The sequence below is a fragment of the Ptychodera flava genome, chromosome 11, assembly GCF_041260155.1.
Source record: "Ptychodera flava strain L36383 chromosome 11, AS_Pfla_20210202, whole genome shotgun sequence".
Taxonomy (NCBI): domain Eukaryota; kingdom Metazoa; phylum Hemichordata; class Enteropneusta; family Ptychoderidae; genus Ptychodera; species Ptychodera flava.
The window spans coordinates 38,423,315-38,444,909 of NC_091938.1; the positions used below are offsets into that span (position 1 = coordinate 38,423,315).

The 21,595-nt window shown below is 35.4% G+C and overlaps 1 protein-coding gene across 7 annotated transcripts in view; it reads right to left on the reverse strand.

Moving 5' to 3' along the window:
- LOC139144222 (BTB/POZ domain-containing protein 9-like) overlaps window positions 1-21,595 on the reverse strand; it is a 121,778-nt gene that overhangs the window by 49,425 nt on the left and 50,758 nt on the right. For 6 of the 7 annotated variants that reach the window (XM_070714882.1, XM_070714878.1, XM_070714877.1 and 3 more), the window contains exon 3: window positions 17,221-17,394. In XM_070714882.1, coding sequence (XP_070570983.1) covers window positions 17,221-17,394 — 174 coding nt within the window. Of the gene's footprint in view, window positions 1-13,431; window positions 13,673-17,220; window positions 17,395-21,595 lie in introns of those variants that run through there. The other variant, XM_070714884.1, reaches the window with a different exon arrangement.

The window sequence follows — 21,595 nt, forward strand, 5'->3', positions numbered from 1 at the left end:
TAACTGCATATGTCCTTAAACATTCTCTGCAAATATTATATAGTTTACAGAGGAAGGTTGTGGCTGATTGTAGGATACCAGGGACATACTGACTCAAGGCTGACTTTTCCATTTGTATTCTGATATCCAGAGCATGATCATGATGAGTATTGTTCTCTTAGAATGATTGTCATAGTTGTATCTACCACCATAACATGGTGCTAAATAGCACATATTAATAATTTAAAAGGAAAACAATTGTTTTATCAAAGAACAACAGTATATCATAGTCTATGCATAATAACCTGGATGTGTATTGCTAGAATCTTAACACTATTTATCTATGACTTTATTGCAATCTACTCCAGTCTATCCTCAACTTGAGTATTCTCATTTGATTCTTTGATTCAGTATTCTGTAATGCTATTGGTCATTTCCATTTTGTTTTATTGACTTTTCTCCTGCTTTGGTGGTTTGGTTTGTTTTTCTTGGTCAGTATTTGTAAAATCACAACAACATAATACCTCTCCAATCATTTAGTGTGTGGATCACCTTTTGTCATGTAAACTTGATCTGTTTATATTTATTTATTTATTTATATCTCTATTTATTTGTTTGTTTGTTTGTTTGTTTGTTTGTTTGTTTGTTCATTAAATACAATCATTTACTTCAATATAATTTTGAGGTAATGGAGTAGTAATCTGTCCAAATAAATTTGAAATTCATGATTCCAAGCACTGTACTTATTACGAGTCATTTGAAATGTATATCTATTTAACAGTATATTTATATGATGTAACAAAAATAAACGGAAATTTTCAACTGAACTACTCTCGGGTCTGCAGAAGCGGAAACATACATGTATGGATAAGTCCCGGACCAGCAAGAGTAGTATCTGTGATACCCAGTATTCTGTACAGCCATGTATTACTGGGCTAATCCTGTGTAGGCTACATCTGATGCTAAAACTAATATGACTACCGGTACACTAAACAGTACATGATTCACACAACTGCTCTAGCAGCTGTTAAGCCATGACTCAACAATCACAACCTTTTACTTAAAAAGAGAGACACAGAAAAAATACACTTTAAATCACTAGCTCTGATTTAGCTGTGAATTTGACTTCCTCAAAGTTCCTGTCCTTCAAGGTTTTCCTGTCGTTCAAATGATGTTCATTTCCCCATGCAGGGTTTGGAAAAAAAATTAAAAATTAAGTTCAGGTGCAGGTTCTTGTTGAATTAATCATCAGAGAGCGTGGTCATTATCAATAAATGTACATGTTAGAACAGTACACACTAATATACGCTAATTGCTACACCTGGGATACACTAGTTCATCAAGGCATCTTTCTTTCAATTTTTTTCAGTCAATCATATAAATTTCACAATACTCGGCTTTTATGCCAGTATCTTTACACTATTTATTTAAGACTTTATTCCAACACTTGTGATTAAATTTGGTTGATACAATGCATTATCTTCCTGCAGATCTACTGTCATTTTTTGTCTGTCAAATTACTGTTTGTACAGACACATAGGCAAACAGGGTTTCAATTATGACGTTTAAAAGGACCAGGAGCACCATCTGTCTGGGTTAAATCCAGCACAATATCAATTAGTCGTATAAAAAATTCATTTCTGCTTTTTTGTGAGTGGGCCCATTTGTGGTCCATTTGGGGTGCCAATCAAGGAGACTGGCAGCCTTTCCCCTATTGTCTTCTCTCATTTGCATAAATGATTGGCAGTCATTGTGGCCCTCGCGTTGTCATTTTCCATGTGGAAGATTGATCGTAATCTACCATTGTTCGCTGGCACACTTTGCTTCTTGTTAACTGAGCTCTTGACGTGTGCACTGCTCAGAGGCCGATCGACTCCTGGACCAGTGACGCCCGTGTCAAGTGACAGATTTCTGTAACACGACCTGTTCTCCATTTATTGGGAAAAATTCTCCCAATATTGTCAGAGGTGTCTGTCACAGATTGCCTTTCAAGGCAATCATGCTAAATGGCCTCTCAAAAAAACTACCCATATTACATAAAATGCAAACTGTAAATGGCACGACATGCTCATGAAACTCAAAACCAAACACACTAGGACTTCATTTCTGCTAAAGATCACTTTTTTTCTGAGATCGTCTTTCACCGCTGTCACTTAAACTAGAGCGCTGTGTTTTGCACTGCTCTGATACCACAAAATAAGAAACATCATTAACACCACACAGATGATTATTTTAACAGTGACAGTTTAAAATCTCAATTCTACACGACAATCTGTTGAAATCTGACCTTGAGCGGTTCATTTTCACTATTTACATTGGTAGCAGATCAACACCTTATTGGCATTGACAAATACCAGTTTTTCATCGATACACTGCTGCGATGGATTACAGTTTTCTGTGATGTATGTCAAATAGTGTAAAGTGAGGAAAGTGCAGCTTTCATGCTTTGCATTTCAGATAAAGTGTACATGCAATTACACAGAGTTTTAACCTATTTTTACTTTCACACCTATCACATCAATATCACCAAGTCTCTTATTCAGTAATATACCACACCTGTCTTCAATCAAATTCAACAACTCTCTTTCTATACTTACTCACTTGCCCTCTTTCTTCTCTTTGACTATGCACAGTCTCTCTCTCTCTCTCTCTCTCTCTCTCTCTCTCTCTCTCTCTCTCAATGTTCAATTACTGAATTTGGAGTTCTGGTTGGTATGGATTTGCCTCTCAAAATTTAATATTGACGAATAAACAGGAAAAAGTTTTCTCTTCATAGTTTTGGTTTGACACCACCAAAGGCGTACACGTGTACATAATTTGTATGTCTAGGCACTCCATAAGCAAAATTGGAGTGAACTCTACTACAAAGTAACAAAGTTTTAACCCATATAAATTTCTGAATTTCTCTTTCATTAGTCATGAACATTTCTCATCACCAATGCAATGATTGACTCAAATGCATCGATCTGCGGTGATTTTTTGGACTGAATTTCACTCATTTGGACAAAAATGACTTTGCAAATAAGTATTTTTGTTACAACTGACAAAACATGTACAGCTTTGATGAGTGTATCAGAACATTGAACAGGTTGAAGTTTTGTTCTGTGCTTAGTGGACAGTCTGTTTGCAATCTTGTGAGGCAGTGCACAACGCACAGTAAGTGAGACTACCCACAATTCCCCTTGATTTGTGCACTCTGACATCGTTTGCTAAAGGCTTCTTCAATTTTATCAGTTTCTTAACAATTTGAAACTTAGAATTCAATTTCAGGATTATCTGTTAAAATTATGTTCCAAAATCATTGATTCTGTTTAAAATTCAGGAGTAAATTGAATAAGAATTCGATGTTTGAAGGTGCTAAAAATTGTACACCTTTAAGGTAAAGTTATCAGCAACTGAGAAGGTCTCATCATACCACCTGTCAGACATGCAAATTTCCTTTGACATGAACACTCAAAAAAATCAATACCCTTTCTTTTGCCAACAGAGATGCAACTTATTCCCTTAGTTTCCTTGAAAATATTATGTCGACAAAATTATTTAAATTGCTATCTCCTCCGCGGAAAAGGGGTTGATCTTCTCATTATTCACAGTGAGAAATCAGAAAATTATGATGATCAGAACTATGTTGCCAGAATTTTGAAATATGGACCGAGTTGTTCGTGTACAGAAGAAATTTGCTTCAGTTCAGTGAGTGATCTCCGTGTGTACGGATCATGGAGAATTGTGGGTAGCCTCACTTACTGTGCAACGGGCATGCTCAAAATGCTGTAATTTTGACTTTTTCTTCTAAAATTGGACTAAAAGGTGTAAAATAATAAGGTTATTCACAAAATACTGTATGGGATTTATGTCCTCCTACATCATACACTTCAGGATTGTCCTCGAGATTGCCTGTCTTGGAAAATACCTCGACTGGATGACGTCTTGGACATAAATTCCATTGTTTTGAGAATAACCTTATATTATTTCATTTGATTCATGGCAGAGGTGTTTGTGAAATAAATGTTCAACGTTACAATCCATATAGCTATATAAGCATGCCTTCCTCTTGTTTTGAAATCAGCACATTATTTCCTTAACCGTAGCACTTCAAAACTTTTAGTCATACAGAAAAGAGGCTATCAAGTTGAACTGATTTCACTGGTATTTTGTTTCAACTTTTGCGCTTTTTAAAAGTTCAAAGGGTGATAAAGAGGATTACAAGCAATAACATTCCTAGATAACAACACAGTAAAAGACAACTTTTTGTCAGAAATGGACATTCAGCCTGCAGGTTGTAAATCAACAATACACATGAACTGACAAGTGGAAAAAAGTGTTGTTTTGTCTTTAAACACACCTGCAAAAACCAGGTTGGGAATTCTCTGAAGCATGAAACCAATGATGGAAAAAAGATTTGTTTCTTAGAAGGGCAAACCAATTAGAGAAAAGTCATTATCTGCAGATTATGGGAAGTCTAAAGTATCCGAGCATCGGATTTTATGCCGGATAAACCTAAGACAATGCTATGACTTCAGACACTTGCACCAAGACAAAGGCAAGGAAACAATACCTCCTTTGCTTAAACAACAGACACCGTAAATCTTAAACCGATTTCCATACCTGATTAGTGAATTCCATTTACCAATACTTAGGGAGTATTAAGGATCAGCATGGGATCTTGTATTTGTACATTTTGTGCTGATGGAAATGTTATAACTGCAATGTTTGAAGAAAAATCATATTTACACAATTTTAAGATGAAGGGGAAATAGTGCAAAAGCTCTATCATTGTGAAATGATAATACTTCAAATGGCTCCAAGAAATGATGCATTTTAAGAAAGTGTTAAATGTTTGTCTAAGAATATTCTCCATACTTTAAATTTTAATATTCATGGCCAAGACTTGACTGAAATAGACAACCCAGGTTCCATTCTTTAAGCAAAGTTTAACTGGTTCCATATTATTGATCTTTACACACTCCACTGAACCAGAGTAAGATGAAGTGAAAGTTTTTGTTAAAATATTCATCATATGGCAAGGGACAAACAAAAAAAACAAGAAAAATATTGAACAGGTAACATTAATCTGGTCAACAAAGCATGTTATTTTGTATTTTTGGAAAATTATGAGACATAATATGATTTGAAGAGGAAATAAAACTGTAGCCTATATCAGTATGTCATGCAACAAAAAATCCTGCAAATGTTGCAGAATGTTTGACTTCAAACACAAAGCTGTCCTACCTCCAACTATATTAGAGTTTACCAACTTCAAGGAATATCCAGAAAGGTGAAGGAAAAACTATTCTGTTCTGTGGGTAAGCATACATGTAGTTTCCTTTCAAACTTGGGTAAGCAGGTCAGTAATTTCTTCTATCAATTTTTTTTTCTTTCTTTCAGAGTTCTTTTGCTTATATTGCCATTTGTACTGTATTATTTTTCTCATACTAACAACTGTAGTAACATGTACAAGAGAGATTTTAACATTTCGTTTTTTTATGTGTTTTGTTTTCTTATAAAGAACATGTAGCATAAATGAGGTTTATGTATTCATGTGTGTCTGACAGATTAATACACTAGATAGTCAACAAGTCCATGTTTTATATTGACATTGATTGGTTGTCTCACAATAGCTTCCTTGCCATCACTTCTACAGTATTGCATGTATAATGATTTGGGGAAATAGAAGAAATTAAACTGAAATTAAACACGTAAATATGAAAAAAATATGAATTTATTTGGACTCTTTCAATTTGGAGTATGTGATTGACAGATGAATTTGTTTGTGATTTCAACAACAAATAATTCAAATATTTTACATATATGAATCAAAAGCGGAGATATAACCAGCATTCTGCCTTTCCATTGTACGTAAGATATCATGTTATTTTTACATAACTTGTTATTTTTAGGCCCCTAACATTCAAACGTGCAATCTGTAGAATTCTCCAAACACAGGGTATTATGTGCAGAATTCCATTTGTGAAAATGATACTGTTTTGTAACCCTCCCACAGTCTATTGACAAAGATGCTATTAATAATTCAATTGAGGTTTATATTGACAGTTGTATTGAATAGTATGTGCCAGTACCATGCTTGTCTCAGCATGAGTTTTATTGTTGATTTCAATACATCCAGTCAGAGACGAACACAGCCAGAGAAAGGCAAACTGCTGCATATTCACCATTCAGTTTTCTTTGTAAGACTTTATATCAAAAGATTCTCTATTCCCATCCTCCTCCCCGACCCAACCCTGCCCCTCTATCTTTCTTTTGTGGCAATCAGAGATTCTACCAATGCTGTTGAGTTGTTGCAGCTCCTGACAAACAAAACAACAACCTTCTGTGCATGTGCGATGTTTCTGTGAAGGCCAACTTCAGAATAAAATGACAAGCATTATTATTGAACACAAGGTGACAAGGGGGAAAAACAGAGCTATGGAATTACATACACCAACATATACACACATACACCAGCACTGAAAAAAATGTATACTTCTATGCTCACAACACACATACTTTGTTTTTATGACCATTTTTTTCACATTTCAAACGTACATTATATTTTGAGACAGAGTGAATAAGTCATGAGTTTTTCTTATCAAGACTATAAAGCATTCAAACATACCAGTTTGACAGGAAATGTTTTCTTAAAGTTAGCTTTTTTAACAAAAGGTACGGTAGGTGTAGTAATCATATGAAATAAGAGTTTTGTTTCTTGTAAGCTTGATGAAGTTGAATTCTCCTCTACAATAATGGAGTATTTAACCTTTTACGATATTCCCACCATGTTTCATGTACAAATGTGTCTGACAGACAAGCAAAGCCCTGGCAGGCTGTGAGGGATCCGTATTAAGTGACATCATTGTACAGGGAGATCTTCCAACAAAGAAAACCACAGATTATGTATGGATAAAATGCATTGCAAAACTTTGTCGACAGCCAAACTACAGAAAAAAGCAGTAATTGGTTTTGCTAAGGAAAGTTAAAGAGAGTTAGTCAAAGTACTCGTCAAAAATACACATTTTTGATTCAAACCAGACCCTAACAATCGCATCGATGTGCTAGACAAGTAGGTTGTAGCAGACACATGTGCCAGACAATGCCCTTCAACAACATCTCTTCAATTCCACTCTATCTTTGACTTGAACTTTTCATCGAGGAATAACAAAAAAAAGCTACAGTGGCAGATGGGAATGGTAAACACTTCATGATCAGTAAAAGTGACTTGTTCATGATAATCACCACGCATGCAAAACACAAATTTGGCACTTCCCGCTGCAATGCAATGAGACTAGACTTCTTTGTCTGGCTGATCAGTGGATGACGCTCAGGCAACCAATACTATGGCTAGATCTGACTGGCAGGGCTGATCCAACAGTCAATCTCCATTACACAACAATAAGCCGTCAGGTTTTTTGCCCAGCTCTGGGAATAGAGCTCTGCCTCGGCAGAGAAAACTCCTCGTCAGCCAGCTCAATCATGGATGTGTCATTAGTAACAAGCTTTTTGACCGTGTCACAGGCATTGTCGCAAGTTACAATAGCGTCTACATGAAGCACCAGCTCAGCAACAAAGGCAACCTTTCAGAGTCGCCAACTTCGGAAAGCCCCGAAGCTGTCAATCAAATCTTATCAGTGCATTATCACACGTCATATCAAAGCTGACGTTTGAAAAACAGGTTCTTCACTAAGCAATGATGATGCACTTTTTCAAAAGACCCACAGAAATGCAATTCCCATCGACCAATTTTATCAGAAAATAAAGGAAATTTTGTTCAGCCTGGCACCTACTTCAATCACTAACTGACGCTGCAGATGAGCAAAAGGTGAAAAAACATGTCTTTTGATTTGTTCTGTTTTGCAAAAGGTGAACAGTAATTCAGACTGCACTTTCTGCTCCACGGCACAAATATTAAAATAGGAAAGTGTGAAAATTGCTGTTAGGAGAGACTGAATGCATTCAATGACTAAAGTACCTGCTTTATGCTTTCAGCTTTTAAAAGGCAGATTGAGATGCAGCATTTTTCATTTCATTGGAGTAAATTCACAACAGACACACACATGAATAACGCATGCAAAAAAAACCTTGATCACTTTAACAACCAAATGGAGAAACAGTCCATAGAGATTGTGTCCTTTAAACTGGTTTAACTCGTATCAAACAAAAAAATAAATATTTATCCTTGAATGATATTAATTTTGGAAGCACTACGCCGTTGCAGCTTCATCTAAAGGAGAATGGATGAAATAAATGCCCTCAGATGGAAAAAAATGTAAGTTACGCCTACAAACATATGACATTTAACTAATTAATGCTGATCTGGGTGGAACATTTTATGTAGCTCACCATAATTGGTCAATATTTGCTGTAACAGCCAATTGGAGAAGATTTAACAGGCAACTGGGCAAATCAGCAGTTGTTAAAGTGGTACCATTCCTTCAAGGTCATTTGCTTTCCATACACATAAACAAATTCATGTTCCAGAGATATCAATTCATGTTGTTTCCAATAGTGTACAAAAAACACATTTTACAAATCCTGTTGTACAACCACTGCCCTCATTGTGGCCAATATTTCCCTAGTATGTTTGTGACAGTTTATGATGTCAATGTCAATCTTTTTTATAGTTCTGTTAAAAGTCTGTTCTCTACCCATTTCTCAAGAAATATCAAAAACTTGAGTTCCACATCAAAAACAATCTGAAGAGTAATTTTGACATTTCATAAATGACCATTCAGATAGGCATTGGAACAATGACATGTCAAATTACATGAAACCTTTGTAAAATACTTGTAGTGTGCAAGATCTTCAAATATTGGACATATATCATACTTACATTTTCAACTAAATGTTTGATGAAATAATTGTTTTCTTTACTAAGGGAAGAGAGGATGAAAGTGGACTATTGTTGCAAAAAAAAAAACGGAAAAAATCCAATGAATACGTGCAAAATGCAAGAATATTATTATAGTTTTGAATAGTTGATGCACGCAAGAGGAGCGGCCAAATTGCTTGGACCAATAACATAACCACCTATCAATATATTTGATATCACCAAGCACTTTACAAAATATAACTGTAACTATTATAATTTCTCATTTATCACAACTCAAATAGCTTTGAATACTTTTACATAGCTTCTCTGTGCTGAGAAATATATCCTCACAACATGATAAACAATATTTTCCAGTATCTTTTGTTAAGACTTTGTTCACTTAAACAACCTGTGCAATGATGTGTGCATAGTAAGTATTCATGTTTACCACATCAGATTAAAATGTGTTGTCAAAAAAATTTTGAACAGTATATTAAAGCTGCCTGATGCAACTTTATTGAAAATTTTAAAGTTACAAATGAGGATCTGACTGTCCACATGTATAGGACATGATTAGTAAAATATGCATTGTATTATTGCTGCATCTTGATAACTACTAAAATGTTTTGGCTGTTACATAAATTGAAAAGAAAGCACAGGAAGCTTCAAAATATACACATAATAAAAACTAATTTAAAAAAAATACTAGGTGCTATGATTTCTTTTTAATTTTGAAATCTGCTTGATCAAGACTTCATAACAAACTGTCATAAACAATGCAATGTATTTACGCAGTAAATCATTTTTACCACAACATAGTTTAGGGTACAGAAAAAGAAAATGTTTGTCTTTTCTTGAACAAACACAATAGAAGTATTTTCATAAGTTTCTACTATGGCTTCTCAATCCAAATGCTTTGAAGGACAGAAAATTCATTCAAGGCTATGACACCTTTACATCAGGATAGGAATGATATACGCAACAAATCAACCATTCAAACTGAGTTAACAGTACAAAGGTCACGCTATAAAATTCCATGGGCAATTGAACATCTGGAATTCTAGGAGTACACACTGTGACAAATACTTCTGTGACTGGAATTTCGTCTGTTTTAGTTGATATCATTAAATGCCCACTTGAACACCAATGTTTGTGTAAACTCTTTTGGGGTTTTTTTTTTGAGAAAGTTGTACTTTCAGATGTAGAGCCTTCTAGAGTCTACATGTATGTTCTGAAGAATGAAATCCGAGTGAAAGCGGTTAGATCTGTGACGAATGAACAGTATGTTTTCAGAGTGATGTGTACGATAGACCAAGGACAGCCACTCTGAACACTTTCATGCAAAACAGTTTTATTTCTGTAAACTATTAAACTACAGTTTCAATAATATTCCTGTTTATGTAAGGCAAAAAAATCAATCAAGCAATGACTATTAATATTCAATCAGTATATGTTCATCAATATGCTACTATGAACACAAATGTGAGATTTTCATATCACAGATGTGTAACTCTGTTTGTAAACTTACATACTATGGAAATGTTTGTGTTGAAAAGGTCTCTCTAGTGTAGAACAATAAACATGCAGAAAATTAAGGAAAGAAAAATGAAGGCAAAATGACTCATAAACTGCTAGAAAGTCATCAATGTACAGGTAAGTATGCAGAAAATACATACTAGCCTCTTCTGACTTATGTACACACACACCTCAATGACGAATTAACAGCTAGAGATATAAAGCAATGTTGCAAGATGCGAAACAGTAAAAATACCCTGCATGGTCTGGCAAAGTAGACCGGTGTGAATGAATAGCAGACCAACACGAGACTTAGCTGCTTGTTGTAGCAAAATAGAGAGGTCTTGTCTGAAAGAGACAGGGAAAATGCATTTAAACATTTTCAGACTGTTCTGTGAGGTTAATAGATGCAGTATGAGGTGTCAATAAAGCCTGGTGCAGTGTCGTAGCTGCCTGACAAATGGAAAATCTCAGTAGGGAGAGAAAACATGATGCAATTACCATGACAATGGTATTCTCAATTTGCTGATAATTGGGTCTTGCTTTTACTTCACGTTCACCTATTCAACAGTGTATTTCTGCTGTCACTTCCACAAATGATGGAGATTTCTCTTTCTCCGCTTAAAACATCATATTATTTCAGCTCACAGCTAGGGCACCTTCATCCTGGCATACATTTCCCGTCTAAAAAATCGCAGCATATCCCCATTAGGATATTTCCCTCCTCTTCAAAGCCAAACCACAATTTTTTTCTTTATTTTATTTCTTTTGCAAGGAGCTGTGGGTTAAGTAGCAAACCATGTTGCGATGGAGACAGCTATGTGGGAGTCTGTAAACTTGGTGCAGTGATCGGTAAAATGGAATCTGACGAGCAAAATGGCCTGTATGATTGGGTATTTGCCGAGATCTGAAATTGAAATCCACTCTGCCAAGACTCAACTGTTATGCCTACTGAATTTGAAGTGGCTGCCTATCAGTAGATGGGCAGTTGGGCAGCCCTCTACAGTTGGTAAAATGACGTTGATATGTTCAGAAAGGCTTATTCCAAACTGCTCACTCACATCATTGTGGTAAGTTTTCACATTAATGAGGAATTTATACAGTGCTGATACCAGAAAAAAGTGCCATCAAAAGTTTTATTTCAATATTGCCTCTCTATTCTTGCAATTAGGCACTTCAGAGTGTGTTGTCACATGCTTAAAAACTCTCACGTTGACAGGTATATATTCACGCATGTACCCGGCATTACTCAAAATTGTCCTTTAATGATGACAGCCATATCTCTTGCAGACCACATGAACAATATTTGGTAAAAAGAATCGGTTATCTTTGAGAATATTGCTGGGGGGAGCATGTCACAGGCAACAAATAAACATGCAAAATACAAACTCTGAATTTGTGAACAATTACAACAAAACAGAAACTGTGACGTGATAAAGTACCAATAAAGCTTTTGTTTCAACAGCAGTTGAAAATTTTCAAAAAAATACTCATTATAACAATTAAGAGGAAACAGTTGAAAAGGAGATAACTTTGTTTTAATCCAACCAGTTAAATGATATCCATTGTAAGAACATCACTTTCCCAGTTTGGAATTATTTGTTGAACATCTGATAAATCAATTTTGATATCGCTTAATACAGCCACTCATGTTGAAAGAGTCTAGCCAAAATTTACACAGCTATTGTTTACAAGTTAGCTGGTTCCATATTCATGCATGACTACACACTTTAAAACACCGCTTACATTCTAATACAGATTACTGTTTGTTCTTTCTTATATGAAATGTCAATTAATTAAGAAATTAATTAATTAATGGTTGAAATTTTCAATGTTTATGAGAATTGACTGAGTTCCCCTGCGAATAAGTTGACATGCCCCCTAGCAGGCTTCTTATTGATAACTGCCGAAATTGTAATTGAAAATTTAATTTGTGCTAGTGGAACATTTCTCTAATGGCACACAATAAATTTGCCGACAAATTCACACTGTTGCATGCTTATTTTCATAAATAGTGTCAAGTACTGAGCAGTCCAACAGCACATTGACAGAAGATGCCAATTCACTGGTTTTTCTCTGCTTTCCATTTCTGACAATTTTACAATCAAAACTTTCTCAATTTCATGAGGAAAAGATCAATGCTGCCATTATTTCCAACTTAATACACACCTGTAAATAGTGTGGTTCAATAATACTGGCTGCAATGATATCTTGTTTTCAAAATCCTGGAAAAACCTGAATAGAGTACTTCCAATAGTAAAATGACAATACCCAAAGAAAGCATGTGATTTACGGAATGTCACTAGCACTGATGTAAGACTAACCCTTCATGGTTTGAGTCTGACTTTGAGATGGAGGTTTGACTTGAGACATCAACATCTAACTCTACCGTTATTTCAATTTTCATAATTGCTGGAAAATGAACCTGTAACCAGCATGTGAATGAAGCATCAGAAAGTTTCCAAAGGCGGAGTCCATCAGATGTGGAATTTGAGGTTTTCTATTTTATCCCATACTGAAATTTGGATGCTGTTCCAAAGATGTGAAAAGGAAAGGAAGTTGATATGGCAATGTTTAGAAAGTCTAGTAGACATTGATCATGCTGTGCTAGGCAATCCAGAACAACTATTTTTGTTGAGATTCAAAAGTTTTCCTTGAGCAGAAGAAAATGAATACATACCCACTGAGATAGCTTGTCAACATGCTGATCTGTTATCGATCAATCATCGTAGCTGTAGACTAAAGTTACACCAGTCAATAGAAATTCAGCCAATTTCAAATGTCTGAGAAACTGTCATTCAGCCAAATGCTTGGAATATTGGATAAGATCATCAAGATTTATAAACAGGAGTATTTTTGAGAAAAAAAATTGGATTAAAAGTTCAGTGACTTTCACCAGGATGTGAAAATACAGAAAAAAGTTGCCTATTCTAGACTCAGAAGATGTCAGCCAGGGAAGAGTAACTAGATTTTAAACTTGGCCAGCCTCTGAAAACACATAGAGTCAATTCAATGAGAGACCTGTCACACGTAATTTTGTAAGTTTGAAGATACATTTAGAAAAAGGTCTTCGAAATTTGTAAGGCTAAGGTACTTATTCATCTCACCAAAACTAACTTCTTGAAGAAACTTACGCAACATGAGGTCATCTTTATCAAGTCAGCACCGGGCATTCATAAGAAGGTTGAAAACATCTCTTGAGTGAGATAAAGGCAAATCCACTTTGCCCTGATATTACCAAGCCTTTCTTAAGTAGATTTTGAAGAAAAGCGCTTTTCTGCACTGTCCTAATCTCGTGTTATCAGCCTTCTGTCCAGGTGGATGTACTTAAGTCACAAGAGTGAAAAGCATCTGGGAAAGACTGTGCATGTTTTGCTGAGAGAGGGAAAAAGTATGCCGAGTTAAATCTACCGTATATTCCCTGTGACGTTTCTAACTCTTTGGAAAAGCGACATCCTAAAAGCACCATTTTGGCTCGTATTCTGCCAAAATTGAAATGTTCTTAATGTATTAATTACACTCCAAGTAACTCCTGGTTGTTCATTGTAAAACATTTCAAGGAATTGGTATTGTTGGCTCACTGAATGATAATTATCAACATTTCTCCTGAGAGGACAAAGTTGATAGTACATACTCTGTCCATTACAGCATTTACCATTTTAAAATCAATGTAGCCGCCCCGATGCTTAGTTGAGCTCGCCATTAGCAATGCTGAGCCAATCTCACTCAAACTTGGGAAAACTTTCATTATACCGGTTCATCAAAGGACCAGTGTATGTGACTTTGATGATTTTTTAACATTTCCATTTTGAATGTCAACTCTCCAAAGCATATTCAGATTGGCAACTAAGCCTGCACATGAGTAGACTGCTTTGTTATTGTTGAGAAGTGAATTCTGGTCTAGACTAGAATTCAAATATAACCATTAACAATACTTTTTACACGTACAGACACTGAGTTGACAAGCTGAATACTGTGTATCTCAATATGCTTTGGGCAACATGCTTTGGGGAATAGAACAAGAAACTGCAGTTAATGCCAAAAAATCGTCAAAATTACAGCTAGCTACTGGTCCTGTAACTCTTAGCAAGGGTACAAGTATGCATATAGGGCAAAAACTTGAAAAGTTTTTTCCAAAAGGTATGAAACAAATCTTTGCGATGTATAATCATTTTACTATATGAATTTCACTACATTTATTAACAAACTGATGGAATGTCTTCATACAGAGGTTCACTATTTTTGTCCTGGAAAACAGGTACATTTTATTCTTCTTCTCCCAACAGTGTGTTAAAATACAAGAACTAGCTTTGCAAACACTATGTATCATGTACATTGTGTGGTGTCATTGTTGACAAATGAATTCTAGTATGGACTAAAATTCACCAATCAACAACAAGATTGGGCATTACATGCATATAGGTTGAGCTGACAAGTCAAATGATTATATCAATATGATTTTGGAACTAGGATAACTGCACTGTACCAACACAGTAATACCACTGGGAAAATTATAGTTTATCAGGCTTGAACTTATCTCTGTTCATATCAGACTCTGGAGAATCTAAAACAATTCTGTCCTGATTCTGTCAGATACAGCTTGTGAGGGCAACGACCTGACACTCCTAGACAGAGCTGCATAATTTACACAATCCTCATTTACACTTTAAGACTTCAGACTTGGATACTCATTCAGTGATGTCACAAACCATTGGCAGGCAAAAATCAACTCAGTATTTGGTAATCTAAAGGACCACAGCGGACATCAATACAGTGGTTTTTCAAACCAGTGTGCTGGTTCTCCAGGCTTTCTTGGCAATACATTTGAAGTAGTCACCAATCTTTAAGATGTATACAGATAGAAATGACAAAATACCGGCCAAAAAATGCAAGAGATTCAAGAATCTGACAGTTAGATTTGCTATTTTTTTAATGAAAACTTGCAAACTTTTGAGTAATAGTAGTACACAATCTATTCTTTCAGCTTTTAGCAAAAATTGTATTGACTCTTTCAAAAGGCAAACATGAGATTATCATTGTATATATAACTACATTGAGTTCAAGTTCCATCTATTTGCTGTTGAAATCTGTTATATTATTGACTTGTAAAGTCCTCTGTTTGGTACGTAATAAAAATAAAACATGATCTACCAATTTCATCAAATCAAAAACACAGTAATTATAAATTACCTAAATTCTAAGAGACGGTACATTGTAAAAGCAACACCACAATGTTAAAGCGTAACTTTTCCCAACAATTTTCTATCTTTGTTGCCTCCAATGTCAATGAGTAGGTGATCTCCTTCGGTAAAACAAGTAAATGCTGTGATTGTTGATAGCTCAGTCGCCACAGTCTTCATCCATAAAACTATTGTATGGGAATTTCAATGACTATAACTGAGCTTGTCCACAGTCAATAGACACAAAATGGTAGACAAGAACTGAATTGTTTTCAAAGTGTATATTACATCATTACATTGCATGTACAAGTTTGCTATATTAAATATTATTTTACCTACAAGCTAAAACTACCAAACCAGGCATTACTGAATGTAAGCATTTTAAAACCTTCACATTATTTAAATTGTGCATCTACACAACAATCTTCATTTTGTTTCTCTCCTGTGACAAAACAGCTCCCCTTCCCTACTTCACCAATACTAGCATATGATACATCTCAGCAATGCACACTGCCTCCACTGCTGGATATCCAGAGTATTCAAATGAATGTTGCTTGTGACTCAAGTATCCTACCTGTGCACTTTAAGTTTAATAGCAATTTTCTACTCTTAGCACTATGCTGGCTTTACCTTTAGTAGCAAAAGTTTTTGCATACAAACAATAACAATAAGGTCATAAGTTCACCTTTTAAGGTAGTTCACACCTCGAAAATAAAAGACTTAAACTTTTGCTCAAACTTTACTTTGGCAATTTTTCAACCATTCTATTTCAAAATCAATCGTGCAAATTTTGGTACTAGAGAAACAAATTACCCACTACATATTTGAAATCAAAAATGCCCACCATCCCTGTGTTATCTCTATTGAGAAAAATTAAATTCCTGATTATTGCAAAACTAAGTCGGCTAAAACTTTATTTACTCCACACAAGCTTGAAATGAGCCCTCATAAGTGGTACGGGTCAAAAGAATGTTGTAAAAATTTGACAGTCCTCATATCTGTCCCCAAAGTGCATTCTACTATAGACCCTCGAGAAAAACAGCTGATATATCTTGATGTGATCAACATTTGTAGCAAATCTCATCAAATTGTGTGCAATCGTTCTCAATGTATATCCGTTTTTTCTAAAATCATTAATTATGCAAATGAGCAAAAAGTAAGGAAGCCACACCCACCAAAAACTAATCAGTTCTTACCATTTGCAAACTGAATCTATGTACCAGATTTGATTCTGATCTGATGAGCCGTTTTTGAGATATTGAGCACACAGACAGACAGACACATAGACAGACAGACAAACAAACACACAGACACACAGACAGACACACAGAAAGACAGACATCGCTGCGACATATGCTCACGTGTGTCAATACGTGAGCAAAAAACTACGTTCAGGCGTCTATCCATAGAGATGTAAGATAGAAAGTTTGTAGGACTGATGTGCAGCGTCTCAGAAGCTGATATCCAATTGGGTGGCTGAATCTTACCGTTATATAGTTAAATAATACAAAAAGACTCCCTAAGTTGCTGTAAAAAGTGACAATCGACCAATCAGATATAACCTTCCGAGCACGCTGCACATCAGCAGAGTTTGTACTTTGTTATGGCATTCCGGAGATTTACTTTGTCAAATTTGTATGGGCCGTTGCTGACTACCTATTTTTACTAAACTTAATTACTACAACTCTCTGAGTACAAGTTTGTCACGGTTCAGACATCATGCTGTAACCAGTTTCAACTCACCTTGCCTGTGTAGACATAGCGTAAGACATTTCTGAACAGAACTGCGTTTATCTGAGGGAGTTTGATGACAGTGACCGTGTCGTGTGTCCCACTCTGGTCCATCAGGTCATTCTGCAGATATCGGTATCTTCTGCTTCGTCTTGAAAGAATCAGTTTGTGTGCATACACTGGAACCTGATAGTATTTTATAAGTACAAAAAAGGATAATTGAGATGAATTATATCCGTCAGAATTCTACATGAAGTTTCAACTTGTATTCATAATCCCACAGGACACACAGATAAATAAATGATGCCATATGATCCGTGCTGATTAAATATCTCTGTAAGGATGGAATGATTAATCAAGTCCTGTTTCAATGTCAATATCAAAAACATATCATTCAAAACCTAAACCGCTGAAATTTTCAAATGCTTCTCAGAATAACAACATTGACAATGAATGATATATGCTTGATATCAGTTTTCAATCAAGAGATTACCATCCCTGGACAAAAGGAAATGTATACATATTTTATGAACTGATAGAACTTGAAGTGAAAGCCATCACTACCAGCTACCTCAGTTTACATCTACACACTGTCATACTCTGTTGTAAAGGTACTGTAAAACACTAAAGAATAGGATACAACAGCCTTAACAGTACATGAACATTCTGTGAGTATAAGTTTGAAATTATTGTTATCAGCTAGAAGACTTAAAAATATATTCACACCCACTCAAAAGAGTATTACTTTTATGTCTAAATTTTCAACATATCTCTTTGTTAAGAGTTCACTTTGAAAGGATCTGATTGTTTTAAATCTCTGTATGTCACAGTTTGTTGTTGTTATTGCCATATTTGAGCAAATTCTCCAAATAACAAACTGACTACTGTATAATCAGTTTTATTACACATAAGTCAAACTATACCACCAAACAAAATAGTTTCAATCCAATATGAGACAATAGACCATAATAATATTTCTTGCAAAAACCAATTACATGTACGTATCAATACATCAGTGAGGCATTTGAATCTTCTGATTGGACAAGTTGTACTCACTAACAAGTTTCATTTCTGTTTGAAAAAATTAACTTAGGATTTACGAAATTGAAAATACCGTTATTCACAAAATGAATGTCTAGATATTTACACCAAACAACCAATTTACATCATTTGAATTCCAGTAGCTGTAACCTTTGTCTTTTTGAAGTATTTTTTCTCTATGTAAAATATGTTCCTTGTTTGACTCTAAAATCATGTCAAAATGTAAAATGTTCAATTTGTCAACACATAGTTTGTACATATGTGTAATGTTGACCTTTGCTTCTTAGTCTGAACTTGAACTTATTTGTCACATGAATGTAAAAAGCTTATGCGATTGTTCATGCTACTGATATGGAACATAAAAATCCTTTCAGCTGTATCTTTTATGCATTTGGTTACCAAATAAATGACCATCCAATCCTTAGAAAGATTTTTGTGATTCCTGTTATTAGGCCGTATTGTCTTTGAAAATGTCAAAAATTGTTGATGGATTCAGTTGGTTGTCCACAGCTTTTGTGTACTGGCTTGCAGTAGCTATATACGACTTGGAAGCTGAAAATCATTTACCTTGTTAAAATCTACGTTGTATGTTTATTGTCAAATTTGGAAAAAATATTCTGTGGTAACACTTTGATAAAAGCATACTTATATTACGGGTAGTTACTTTTAATATCAAACCATGTTATCCCAAACAATTGCAAAAGATAGAGCTAAGTTAAAGGGGAAGTTCATCAAGGATGATTTTTACATATGTGCTGGCTTTGTGGTCACTTACCCCGGAAAAGCTATTTTCGCCATTTATAACCTGCATGATTTTTTACAAAACACGATAGAAATAGTACAGGAAGTTGCCAATGTAATTTGAATCATGGGAAAAAGCTCCAAGCTTGGAGCTTGCATCATGTGATATGGAAGGGACCCATGGATATGGCATTGTCCACTCAGCCATGCTCAAACCAGGCTGTGCGTATTTACATAACTTTTGTTTATACTGAGTATCCTTGCATAAACAATGAATCATTTATAATTAAAAACTATCTACTGTTGATTGACCAATCAGAGTGCTCAATTCAGGGTGTTTTATTTACTCGTAAAGCCTTGGTCACCAAATTCCAGAAACGAATGACAGCGCCGTAGTAAAGTACTGTCCAATCAAAAGTGAACATGTCATATTCTGTAGACATCTGGTACGTTTTAATATTCAAATTTGGTAACACAGCGGAAACCAGCTGCAACACAAAATCTGCTGTGCCCCAGGGCATTTATATAATGTGCCCTAGGGCATTTATAGGATGTTCCATTACATTGGAAGGCTATTTCACAAATAAAAATTTTAATTCATATCCTAAACATGTTACATTGACAAAGGGGACGGTTGACGTAAACACATTGAAACGAAAATATATCAGTTAGGGGCGATAGTTTTTAAGTCGGATAAAACCCTCGTACTTGGGCTCTTCTGGTATATAAAGTCCAACCCTACGATAAAATGTCTCGGCCTGCGGCCTCGACATTTTATCGTTGGGTTGGACTTTATATACCAGAAGAGCCCAAGTACTCGGGCTTTATCCTATACTTAACTGTCTACTGTCAGATTTTGTGTTGCTGTTTACTCCCATGTTTACTACTGTGTTACTTTGAGTGGACCTGTATTATCTACTCTTGCAAAACAAATTTTAATTTGTCACTGAATCCTGTTTTTTCAAGGGCTACTGTGAAATCTTGTTTCACACAAACTGATAACATGACGATCTTGCAATTCAGAGCACTTTCCAAAAGTTCCATTTGATTGTATCTGTCATCCATTGAACACCCATTGGTAATCTACATACCAGTTTCAAAATGTATCATTTTTTAAAAATATCATAATTACATGCACACACAACAGTTATATAACCTTCCTAATACAGTGTACATATTTAATACATATTTAATCCATGGACTCTCTGAATGTTAGGAGCAGCTTACACCACAACAACCGTTCCTATATTCAGGAGCAGATTTTTTTTTCCTGGTTGTCTTTATCTTCAGAACAAGGTTTCCTTTGATACAAGGTGCTTGGAAGCAAATAGCGCAGTCAAGCAGAAGTACTTTGGGAAATATTCACCTAGAAATTCATGACAGACAGGTACATGTAGCTTAGAGCCAGGGGGTACATATACACAGTGTAGCTCACTGCCATAGGAAGTGGTGAAGTGTAGTGTAATATCCTGCATTAAAACACACGGTTTCTGACTTTTTAGCAGAGATTGTGTTGATCAAGGGAGAGAGATGCACTTCGCATCACTTTATCCTGGAGCCAAAACAAATTTCTACCTCATTCGCAAATTTGTTTAGAAGTTGCATATGCCATGCAACGCCGGCAGTTATTGATTAGGTACCACTCAACATGGAAAGGATTTGTGCCTTTTTGAGTTTTATACCCTAAAGCTGAAGAAGACGGGCTGGATGACTTTGTGCTGTATCCGTCTTACAAACACAGACATCACATTCTATCACAGAACAAATCAATTCACCTCATGTAGCAAGTGCCTCAAATTTTCAATTTCTACTTTCTTGTGGTTTTGAGAACCTTGGTGGAAAGTCAGTGAATATCAGTTTTGGAAACTGATTATGTAGTATAATTAACACTTGCACACAGTGAAACCTGTTCAGTTCTTTAGCAGGACATCTCTCTGTAACTGTATATTTTTAAAGTTGACAATTGAAGTTGAAAAGAATTTTTCAATCTATGAAGGACAGATATCATTGCACTGAATGCCTTTAGTTGACAGGTTTCATTGAATACACAAAATGTTCTTTCATATTAAACACCTTTGTCTGTCTCTATGATGGTTATGCATTCAACATTTATACAACTCTAAACTGAGGTAAAGGTTGAAGAATTCATTTTTTGCAAACTTGAAGTATATTCTCAATTCCCTCTATTGCAATGCCACCTACCTACTCCATGAAAACAAGCACTCATGTCTACTACCACAGCCATGTTTGGATACAAAGAAAAATATTAAGAAACAGAAATCTAGTGAATATTTCTTTCTGCCCTTCAGGGTGAATTTCACTTGGTTTGTCAGACAAGGACTCTTAAAAACCAAGCATAGGTACTGAACACCTTAAAGGTAAAGCCTAATTCAATTTGTTGAAATGCCTCTTGACCTCTATGGTGACCCCGCGCATGTAATTTTTACATTTTGAAACAATTAGATTCAGTGTGTAGATGCCACAATGCAGAGTCATAGCCCAGATCTGCTCCAAGGCAAAAAAGAAATTTGCTAAGTAACTGTGATCTAATGGTGAGACTCCAGAGCAGATGACGGCGATGGTAAGCAGAGTTTTGCTTTTTAAA